This window comes from Capricornis sumatraensis, chromosome 5 (genome assembly GCF_032405125.1).
Source record: "Capricornis sumatraensis isolate serow.1 chromosome 5, serow.2, whole genome shotgun sequence".
In the NCBI taxonomy this organism is placed as follows: domain Eukaryota; kingdom Metazoa; phylum Chordata; class Mammalia; order Artiodactyla; family Bovidae; genus Capricornis; species Capricornis sumatraensis.
The window spans coordinates 109841526-109852677 of NC_091073.1; the positions used below are offsets into that span (position 1 = coordinate 109841526).

The window sequence follows — 11152 nt, forward strand, 5'->3', positions numbered from 1 at the left end:
GGTGACTTGAACTTTGTCCCCTATAAACAGAACCTCTCCCTTCACCACAAGAAGCACACATGTGGCTGCCTCTGCCTCACAGGGAGGGTTGGACAAAGCTGTCAGCAGGAAAGAGAAACAGGAGCCCCTCCAGGGCCAGCATGAGCTGAGGAGAGTTTACAGGGCTCCCTCTGCGCATTCAAGCACCCTCCTCCCCCCACAGCATCTCCTTGAGCAAGTCTGGGTACCGGACTGCTCAGAGACCTCGTCCCTCACCCAGCCTTGAATCCAGATTTCGTTAGAGGACGTGTGGTCCTGCCAATGCTTCTAGGATGCTTTGAAGGATGGATTGTCAAGCTTGTCATGGGACAGGCTCTGTGGTCTCTGTGCCATGCCCAGGCCTGCAGTCATGACTGAGGTCATGGGAAGGGGCACAGATGGGGACTTTGGGGGCCAAGGGGGGAGTTCGTGTGACGATAAGGGGAGGTGTGAGCAGAGAAGGGGCCTAAGTATGTGGCTGAGGAGACGGTATCAGATTCCAGCCTGCAGGGTGGCAAGGAGCCAAGACAGGGCTCCCTGCCCAAACAAGAGGGTGGCCAGGGGGAGGCACCTCAGGGTGGCACTACTGGATGCCGAGAGGACCCCGGGGGCTGCCCTGAAGCCTGCAGGGGTTTTGTCCTGGGGCTCCACTTTGCCTCCAGAGGACTCCAAACAAGGGCCCCGGGGAGTAGGGTTGATGTCCCGAATCCAGCCTGTTGTGTTTTCCATTAGCTCCTGCAGGAGAAGGAGGGAAAAGGCTGAAGGCGGAAGCGCCCCCACCTCCTTTCATTTCTAAGACCTGTCTTGGCCATCCCCAGTCCCTGCAGCCTCACAGGCTGACCGGGAGACACCCACCCACACCCAGAGCTGCATCAGCCCTCCTCTGCTCGCTCAGCTTCTTCTCTGATCCAGCGTTCCTGCCATTGCCATCCACACCCCCTTTCTCCTCTTTTCTGGCCTCATCCAAACCATCCCTCACTCCTTTAGCCCTAGCCCTGGGAGTGCAGTGTCTCCCGGGGCACTTACATCAATGGTCTTTATTATCACTGTCTGCTGGGCCTCCTTGCAGGCATTCTCAGCCTTCTTAATGCTCTCTGGGGTCCACTCCACATTGCTCATGGCCATCATGCCCTCCATGGAGCTGCCGTGGGCAGAAAGAGCAGACACTAGTTCAGAGGTGACTTAAAGCTTTGGCAAAATGTGTGAAAAGCAGCCTCACTTTTGTTAGCATCAGTTCCATGTCAGCGTAAACTATAAGGAATGTCTTACAACTCAGTAAGACAACCATGAGCATGGCAGAAGGCGAAATCATCAGAATTAGAGACGAGAATTTTTTAAAAGTGCAAAACAGGAAGTGCTGACTCTTTAAAGAAGTGTTTCTTGATCTGGGGACCATGAAGTCCAAGAAAGTTGATGGGATGGCTTCTGGGAACCCATACATGTTCTGAAATTGTCTGTGAAATGAAATGTGTTTGCAAAGATGTGCATTTTTCTTGGAAAGGATCTTCAGCATTTTTATCAGAGCCTCAGGGAGGACCTTAGTCCCAAGTAATTAAAAGGTTACTGCATACGTGCTGAGTCACTTCCAACTCTTTGTGACCCCATGAACTCGATAGGCCTTGGTAAGTATCCTGGTGAAGGCATTACATTAGTCAATGATTATCCATTAAAATTATTAAAGTGTGAAAAGTGAAAGTTGCTCAGTTGTGTCTGACTGTTTGCAACCCTGTGAACTGTAGCCTGCCAGGCTCCTCTGTCCATGGGATTGTCCAGGCAAGAATACTAGAATGGGTTGCCATTTCCTACTCCAGTGGATTTTCCCAATCCAGGAGCTGAAGTCGGATCTCTTGTGTTTCCTGCATTGGCAGGCAGAATCTTTACCACTGCACCACCCAGAAAGCCCCAATTAAAGGTCACTCCTTGAAAGCAAACAGTGTTCGAATCAGGTAAATGCATGAGAAAAAGGCAAATACTTTGCACACAAGTGATCTGACTTCTAGAGGTCAGTCTTGGTCTTATCTTCCAGGGTGACTCACTCTGATACCTCCTCCCCCAGCTCGTGGGCCACATAGATGATGTCAGGGTACCCCTGGCAGCTGGAGACGTTGTTTCGGGGATAGTAGAAGAGAAAGACGAGGCACATCTCGTTAATGGTGCTGGGACCCCCCTGGAGAAGAAGAGAGAGCTGGCAACAATCTTAGTGAGTCATTGACTGAGAAAATGGGAATCCTGGTACCCATCTTACAGTCATGGGATGTGAGCGCATGAAGCCCCACGTGAATCAGTAATACCTTGGAGAAAGAAAGGGGCTTCAAGTGGCATCATCTGAGTCATGGGATAGCCAAGACCAGGGGTAAAGCTATTCCGAGGCTTACTGTCATTCATCATGGTGGGGAGATGGGTACTTACGAATGTCAAGGAGTCACGGTCCAGCGTCTGGTAGCGACACTCTATCAGCAATTCATCCCCCTGTGTGGAGAGAGACAAACGCTGAAAGAGGCAGAGGGACGGGTCCAGCCTTAGACCTCTTGGCTAACAATAACAAGTGCTGATCCTGCCTTCCCCGGACGCCAGCCCGCCTCGCACCGGCTTGATCACCACTCGATAAGGTAAATCTCGAGTCTCCTGCAGATTGAAGTCGTAGGCATCATCTTTACAGATTACGCGGAGTTGAGTTCCATTTCTGGAGGGAGACAACGTGGGGAGAGGAGTAAGGCGAAGTCGACGCTGGGGCGGGTTGAGGGGTGTGTCTTTCAACAAAGCAGCAGCATGTGGGCACAGATGGCCTGTAAAACAAAAATCTCCACCCTCCGTCATCTCTACTCCAGGAACACTTCTAGCTTCTCCTGCTCCAGCTGAGCATAACCTCATGCTGCAGAATGAACAACTGTTCCTAAAATTTATTTGCAAACACAGAAGGGAGTGCTTCCAGTCTGTGTCTCCCTTACCTGTACTGCACCGCCTGCAGAGCACGGCCGGCCAAGTGGGTGTGGAGCAGGTAGCCGAAGACTTGGATGTCGGGCACCGGAGCCCGGTTCATCTGCGGCAGGGAGGAGACCACCTGGTCCGTTAGGAACTCTCCTGCTTCTTGGTTTCCTCCTTTACTATCTGACACCTTCCTCTGAAGACTGGAACACACCCCTTTAGTCCCTGCTGGGCCTTCTGGCCCAGCCATGACTCCCACCTCCCCTGCACCAGCCAGGTTGGGTCAATTTCCCAAATCACCAGGCGGTGGTCCTTCTCCGGCTTGGAGACTCGGGCTGCGTACTGGTGGATCACACCAGATCTATGACTGGGAACAGGGCATCTCAGGGGAAGTAGGGGGTGGAGGGGACACCTTCCGGCTTCACCTCTTCAAACTTCTCCGTCTTACACAGTCCATAGGACCTGAAGGACTCGGCGCTGGGGGGAATGAAGTGTATGGGGAAAGTGAAGACGCCCAGCTGCAGGACGCCCATGTCAAACTTGCGCAGGTGCGCGGTGTAGTATACTCGGATCCCCGATGAGTCGTACAGACCTGGGGCAGGCAGGGCCAGTCAGAGGAGGCGGGGGAACGGGTCACAGGCTGCAGAGAAAGAGGCCTGGGAAAGCAAGGGTGGGGCTGCGAGCAGGAGTCAGCGGGCCTCCTGCATCAATGCCTAGAGGACTCAGCCAGCCCCATCCACGGGCGCTTCCATAAACGCTGTAGAGGCTCACCAGGCAGATTGTGAAAATTGCTGTAATGAATCTCCAGGCGGATCCACTGGGGGTCCAAAGGCGTCCCAATAGAAATGCCCACGTCGTCTGGAAACTGGTAACTCTGGTGGAAGGAGGGAAGTTTGGCAGCAAGAATGGCTGGGACGTAGATGCAGGAGACACCCCCAGCCCACCCTGGCACTCACCCGTGTCTTCTCGCCTCCATCCCAGACCTCCCTTGTCTCCATCTTCCACCCATCCACCAATCCTCACTGCCTGACCACAGGTGTCCCCTTAGCCATCGATTTCCCTCATCACAGGGACTCACTGCGCCCCCGACAGCCCAGCCCACGATGACCTGCGAGCAGAGGGAGAAGGCGGGGTCGGCTCCGTAGCAGTCGCTGATGCCGGTGGGGAGAGCGCTGGCATTGCCGCAGGCGTACACCAGAATGTGGTGCACAATTGTCTCATTGTGCTGGACCAACTTGGGCTCGAACTGGGCACGGGTTGCAAGACGCAGCACGGTCAAGATCTTCTGGGTCACGTCCTTATCCTTTGAGTCCCCACCCCCACCTCGCTTTCTTTTCCTCAAATATTAATGGAACTATGCCCAGGTCTCCACTTCCCTCTTCCTCGTCCATTTCCTCTGTCTCCTCCTTCCCCAGCCTGTCATTTCCCTGGCGCTCCACCCGACTCCTCTCTCAGCCCTCATTCTTTTTAAAACCCTTTCCTGAGAACACAGCACAGGTCTAGCCGGGAATATCCCAAGACTTCCGACTTCCCTTTAATAACCTCATCGGTTCCTTATATCTGAGCCTGTGGCCACACCTTGTTGGAGTTGCTCTCTAAAGAAAACCATGGCTTGCACACTTTGGCCATTCACAGTAAGGTCACAGTTTCATTTATTCGATCAAAATTGTAATCACTCAAATGTGAAATCAGGTGACCTACCTGAGTCTCCTCTGACCAGACTTTGCCGACCTGACAGCCTTTGGCCACATGTCCCTACTCCCCCACCAGCCTGCACTTCCTCCAGGGCTAAAAGAACACATTTCTGGGCCCAAGGTAGGGCTCATCCTTTGGTCTTTGCAGGCACTTAGTAACTAATGACCATCATCAAAATCACTGCTGCACCATGGCACATGAGTGAAACAGTGCTGCGAGCTGTAGTTCCGGGCTCAGGAAATCCTGGAACTGCCACCTCCACCAGACCTGGCCTGGCCCCCAGGTCCTCCTGGACACCTTCATCCTACACCTCTTCAGAGTCAACCGTGCCCACTGCCTGTCTCAACCACCTTGACAATGTCCCGCCGTCTGGTTCATGGTACCTTGTAGATGTGGTGCTTCTTGCTAACGATGGGGAGAGGGAGGAAGGTGCAGGCGTACGTGGTATCATCCTCTGGGATGAGGAACTAGAGGGGGACACGCAGAGGCTGAACGGGTGGGAGGGAGGCTCCCAGAGAAGCAGGGGAAGGGACAGGTCAGGGAAGGGCAGCCACTTGAGGGCCAGTTTGACCATCCTGGGGGACCAAGGGGAGTCAGAGGAACCTGGGTTCCAGGAATGTACTGAATATTGGGTGCAAGAGGAAGGTCTGGATAGAGTGGAAGGTAGGGAGGGGGCTGGAGGCGACTGGGCAGGAAGGAGGGGGTCTTACATCAGTGATCTCCAAGTCATGGATGATGGTGTCCTCGGGGGCATCGAGGTCATCAGGGTGGACGATTTGGAGCAGGAAGATGGACTTCACAAAAGTACGCTCCCGATCTATCTTTGGGGTGTCATCCAAGCCGTAGGCGGCCAGCACCCTCACAGTGTCGCTCTGTGGGTGTCAAGGGCATCCAGCTGCTGCCACCCACAAGCAGCACTTTGCACACACCCACACCCAACCACCACACAAGTCACTGGCTTACAGTGCAACTGATAGGGACAGAGTGAAGGGGCAAAGTGAGTGATTAAATAGTTAATCCCACTAAGGGATTAAAAGTATGAGAGACCCCTGTGAGTTAAAGATTACTCAAGAAAACAGGTTTGCATGTGCTAAGTCACTTCATTCACATTTGACCATCTGCAACCCTATGGACCAGAGCCCGCCAGGCTTCTCTGTCCGTGGGATTCTCCAGGCAAGAACACTGGAGTGGGTTGCCAGTGCTCTCTCTAGGGGATCTTCTGGACCCTGGGATGGAACCTGGGCCTCTTGCATCGCAGGCAGATTCTTTACCATCTGAGCCACCAGGGAAGCCCCTATATGCCACCAGGGAACTCCGACCAAAGCAGGTTTGAAAGTGAAAATTGCTCAGTCGTGTTTGACTCTTTGCAACCCCACGGACTTTACAGTCTATGGAATTCTACAGGCTAGAATACTGGAGTGGGTAGCCTTTTCCTTCTCCAGGGGATCTTCCCAGTGCAGGAATCGAACCAGGGTCTCCTGCATTGCAGGCAGATTCTTTAACAGCTGAGCTATCAGGGAAGCAAAACCAAACAGGCTTATTTAGCAGCAAAACCATGCAGCAGAAACAGGAGACATTCACCCAAACAATAAAACAACGGTGGTGTGAAACACACATCCTGCCGGCGAGCTCAGTTAGTTAATGACCACCTAGGACATACTCTCTACACACATAAAAAACAATAATTTGTGGCAAGGTGAAAGTGAAAGACCCTCATCGTACTGAGACCCGAAACAATTTTTCCGTAGCACCATAACAGTCCTGGCTTGGCCACGTAGAGATAAGCAAACTCCATCACCTGATGCTGAGGAGAAACTGAGGATGGAAGTGTGATGTCTACTCAAGAATGAGGCAGAAGGTGGTCTTCCCCCCCGCCTTCCCACTTTTCCTTTGATTATAAACCTGTAGCGCACTAGGTTCTCAAGGGCAGCTCCCTCTCGCCCACCCGATGTAAGCCCCACAAGTGTCCTCTTCTAGTAAATCCCTTCTCATCTATCACTTTGCCTTTTGCTGAATTTTGTTCTGTGCTGAGACATAAAGAACCAGAGTTCCTCGGAGCCGCCCCCACAGAACACCACGTTGCAGTTTCAGAATGGACAGGGCTTGAGATTAGGGATCAGAACTAGTTGGGTTCTGGTTCTTCTTAGAGGCTGACCTGCTGCAGATGCTGGGCAAGCCACACCCCCTCTCTCATCCCGTCTCTGAGCCCGTGTCTACAGGTGGTTCACGACACCCTGCAGTTCAAGGAGATCAGGCAAGGTTCTTCAAGAGGGGACGCCAGTGAAGGAGGCATGGGTTGTCAGGGGAAGGCTGCCCGTAGAGGGCTGGTGGAGTCACAGGCGACAGGATTGGGGGGTGGCCAGGCTGGAGAATGCTGAGAGAGATGGCAGCCCTGGGAACCGAGACTGGCTGCCCGATGAGCACGGCCACTCCAGGTTGGGGTGACATCACCGCCCAGGAGGAAAGGCTGCTTGAAACCAAATGCTCCTCTCCCCTCTCTCTTTTACCGTGATGTCTTGGTCGTGAGGGTCGCAGGAGCGGAAGGGTCTGGAGAAGCGCATGGTGGTGTAGGCGGCATCTTCCGTCAGCCCCTGCAGCTCTGCATCCTGGCTCCCATCCTCCTCCAGCGTGTCTTCATCCACCAGGTGCTGGTCCTGGGGCCCAGGGAAGGTCACGGGGTGGGAACTGGGAGCCCTAAGTGCTCACGGCTTTGGAGCAGTCTGAGTTCCTTTAGCCCCACTAAGGTACCGAATTAGCGGAACCCGGGTCTATGCAACGTAGTTCACTCCTGGGACAGAGCATGGCATCAAGGGGAGGTTCATGGGGAAGAGGGAAGGCATCTGATCCTGCTTGACTTCTCCCATTTCAAATCCCATCTCCACGAATCCTAATATTCCTATATCCCCGAGTCTTAAAAATCCACTTATTCCCTGAAAGCTCTATGCTCTTCATCTTTTCAGGGGGCTCTTCACATTGACCCTTCCCCATATAAATGCAGTTCAGAATGAGACTGGGAGACAGGTGAGCTGCTTCTTCATCCATAAAGTGGGAGAATAGTCCTCTACTTTCTGGTGATACTGGGAGGTTTAATGTGCAAAGATTTGGACCAACCCCTGCTTAACCGAAAGTGCATAATAATTTTAAGCTATTATTATTGTGGGCACTGATGTCATTCCTAGACTATTTAATGGTGTGGTCTCTCTCACTGAGCCTAAAGGTAACAGAGGATGGTGACTGTATCCTAAACAGCTTGGATTCTCCCCCAGTGACCTGCACTGAGACTGTGGCCCAGGACACTCTCTCTTTCAGTCCAATGCCTCCATTCCCCGGGCACTTTAGGGACATTCAGTCTGGAAGACCTAGATTCAACCTCTCCAGTGGACCATTTCTGTAGGGAGAGGTCAGCCTTCAGCTGGTGTGCTGGGCCTATGCCTGAATATGTTTGGAAAATATGGATGCTTCCTGGATTCAGAGTCATCCTCCACCCAGCAAGAGACCCAGCATGCTTGGGAGGGAGCCACCCTCAGACTCACCGAGAAATAGACATTGCCGTCAGGCGAGACGCCTCCGACAACCAGGTCACCTCCTGCTCTGCTGTAGCGATTGGTGACACCCAAGCCCACCCAGCCAGCTGTCCGGACCTGGAGCTCGAAAGTGATGATTTCAGCCTCAAAGTCAAAGTCCCAGCGCAGGAAAACAGCGTTAGAAGCGTCTAGGAACCTCGAATAACGCAGATGCGGCGTGGGGCCAAGGCGATCGCCTTGGGAGGGAGTTGCAAGCGCCGTAAATAGAAGCCAGAAGAGAAGGGGACAGGCCATGGCTTCTGGGGTTTGGAGCATCTCTCCTTAGATGGACACTCAAGAAGTACGGACTTATATGCACCTGCATCTGCGCCAGGCACTGTGCCAGGCACTGTGCCACAGGGGAGGGGCAGACTGGGGCCCCTCTGATCTGATTATCTCTGGGTTCAGAGTGGAGCCACTTACGTAACTCAGGAGGTGTGAGGTGGTCAGAGAGAAGGTGCTCTTGCCCTGCAGTGGGCACCTGGCGTGGAATGCTCAGGAGTGAACCACCCTGGCTCTCTCCTGCCAACCCGAGGCAAGTGTCCTGACCATGGGGACTCGGTGGAATCAAGGAGGTTTTGTTTCTTCCTTCCTCACTGTCTCTCCCTCCTTTTTTTATTTCTTGCAATGCTTCTCTCCCTCTCCCTCTCCCTCTGCCTCCCTGCATTCTTTCCCTTCCTGCCCCCCATCCCTGTATCCCTGGATGTTCTTACTGAGCCCTCTGCCCTCTGGCGCATGTTCCCCACCCCAGTTTTCACGAGCGTTTTCTGTTTTGTCTCTGCCCAGAAGTGATGCACAGACCGGGAGTGGGGGTGGGACTCCACGTAGCCCTGCCTTCCAGCCTCCCTACAGCGCAGGAAGAAGAAGAGGTGCTGGCAGGGGGCGAGGGAAGGCTTCGATTTCCATCTCCTGCAGGAGTCTTGACTACTAATCCCTGGAAGGACATGTAGAGGTGAGGGAGACATAATCAGCTTTCTAGACGGGCAACTCTGGGGCAGCTTCGAGTTTCTGCACATTGCTGGGGAGGAGCAAGGAGGAGGATGAGACAGAGAAAATGGGGAATAAACATGAATTTGCCTTTGGGATGCTCTGCACTTTCCCCTTCTTCCCATGAATTGCCTTTCAGAGAAATCATATTCAGGGACCCTTCACCAGAGGCTTGGCCAGCTTCCCCGCTGGCAGCTGGCAAGCTTTTCGGTGCGATGCAAACAGTAGAAGCCCAGAGGAATATTATAGCATCGGAACACCGGGATGAAAAGGAACTTCAGATCCACTTGATTTCCCAGCCCATTTAATTTTTGGATGAGGAAATGGAATCATCAAGGAATGACTTGATCAGTGTCTGAGCTCCCATCTGGTCAGTGGCAGAGTAAACATGAGTCTACAGGGGCCCAGGAGAGTGAACACGCCCTTAGGTCACCGACACCCACCAAGAACTCTTTCCCCTGCAGGCATTTCTACCATAACTTGTCCTGGTGGAGGGAGCTGGTGTCATTCACTGGCTGCTCCTTAGGAAAGGGACAAAATAGAGCCCATCCTCACCTGACCCTCAGTGTTCTTTCATCAGACAATGGAGAGGGCCTGAAAAAACAAAACAAAACAGGGCTAGCCTGGAGGGCCTCCTCCATCAGAGTCTGGGCCACACATTTCTACACAGGAATTCGGCTTAAATAAGGGTGGATAGACACTGGAGCCTCTGTCTGAGCCTCCATATAGGGAAGATGAGTGCTCTCATCACCTGCTGAGCTCATCAAAGCTGGTAAGAACCTAACTGAGGTTGTTTGCAGCTGCTGGGAGCACCTGAGTAGTAGCTGGGGTGCAGCTGAGAGAAAGCACCTTTCTCAAGAGGACAACCGTACCACCCACCCTGAGCAGGGCAGGGAAGGTAAGGAGCTAGGCAGCCATCTGGAAGGAAGAGGCTTACCTTGGCCCTGGATAGGAACCGGGCCAAGAGCAGAGCAGGAGCTTGGGGAGGCACCGATCTTGAAGAGCGGGAGCCTGGGGAGGAGATAACAGGGGTGTCAGAGACATGCTGATCCCAATCGCATTTGGGGATTAAGGCGAAGGGAAAAGGGAGAAGGAGCTGCGAAACAGGACAGCCAGGCCTGTAAACTGAGATGGGCCCACGATCTCTTCCCCTGCAATCTGCTCACTGGCCAGAGCACTGGCCTGGGGAGAGCCAGTAACCACTGCAACACAGGGGATCCCTGCTCCTGGGTCCCCTCTGTCTGGCTTTTCGTGGGGCTTTTCTCTACTCTTGCTCCCCTTTTCCCCGAGTTACCATTTTCTCCCCTCTCCCAGCCCACTTTCCGCTCATCGTCTAAACCCCAGAGTGACTCTCATGAGAGCAAACATCAGGATTAGGTGCTTGAGTCTTGTGAGGGTGAGCACGTATCTTGGCATGCCCGTTGGTCTGGTATTCAAGAGGTGTGATTTGGGCAATGCTTCCCTAAGCTCATTTCTCTCCTTCTCTGGAGTCCTGATGCTGGGAATAGGTAAGAGGGCTGAAGGCAAGAGTGACTCAGCACAGGAGATCAGAGGAGTGGTTACCTGAGGAAAAGGACATCAACAGCACGGTGATGGATGCTGACCAGACTTGTGATCACTTTGCAGAGTGTTCAGGTGCTGCATTATAATGCTGTACATCTGAAACAGGTCTTCCCAGGTGGCTCAGATGGTAAAGAATTTGCCTGCAATGCAGGAGACCCGGGTTCGATCCCTGGGTCAGGAAAGTCCCCTTGAGAAGGGATGGCAACCCACTTCAGTATTCTTGCCTGGAGAACTCCATGGTCAGAGGAGGCTGGTGGGCTACAGTCCATGCAGTCTCAAAGAGTTGGAAACGACTGAGTGACTGACACTTTCAGGCCTGAAACTGCTGAGAAATGGAATATTTCCTGCCATGTTGGTAAACAAAGGATGTCATGGTCATCAGCAATTGCAGCCACCACCAG

The 11152-nt window shown here is 53.2% G+C and overlaps 1 protein-coding gene across 1 annotated transcript; it reads right to left on the bottom strand.

Moving 5' to 3' along the window:
• Positions 1-510: 510 nt before the first annotated feature.
• Positions 511-8456, bottom strand: LOC138080427 (putative DBH-like monooxygenase protein 2). The gene is made up of 13 exons (XM_068973423.1): positions 8172-8456; positions 7146-7292; positions 5349-5510; positions 5022-5105; positions 4022-4189; positions 3715-3817; positions 3369-3535; positions 2967-3058; positions 2605-2701; positions 2428-2487; positions 2055-2185; positions 1045-1159; positions 511-753 (listed from the first exon to the last, which is right to left on the bottom strand). Exons 1-13 carry the CDS (start codon positions 8454-8456, stop codon positions 511-513), a joined length of 1854 nt encoding a protein of 617 aa, XP_068829524.1.
• Between the last annotated feature and the right edge of the window lie 2696 nt (positions 8457-11152).

Excerpts from the sequence above, each read along its gene's own strand:
- LOC138080427 (XM_068973423.1), bottom strand. The coding sequence starts at position 8,456 with ATGGCCTGTCCCCTTCTCTTCTGGCTTCTATTTACGGCGCTTGCAACT. Across the intron at positions 3,818-4,021 it reads GCTGGGCTGTCGGGGGCGCA|AGTTACCAGTTTCCAGACGA; the intron begins GTGAGTCCCTGT and ends TCCTTCCACCAG. Across the intron at positions 2,186-2,427 it reads ACCGTGACTCCTTGACATTC|GGGGGTCCCAGCACCATTAA; the intron begins GTAAGTACCCAT and ends CTTCTTCTCCAG.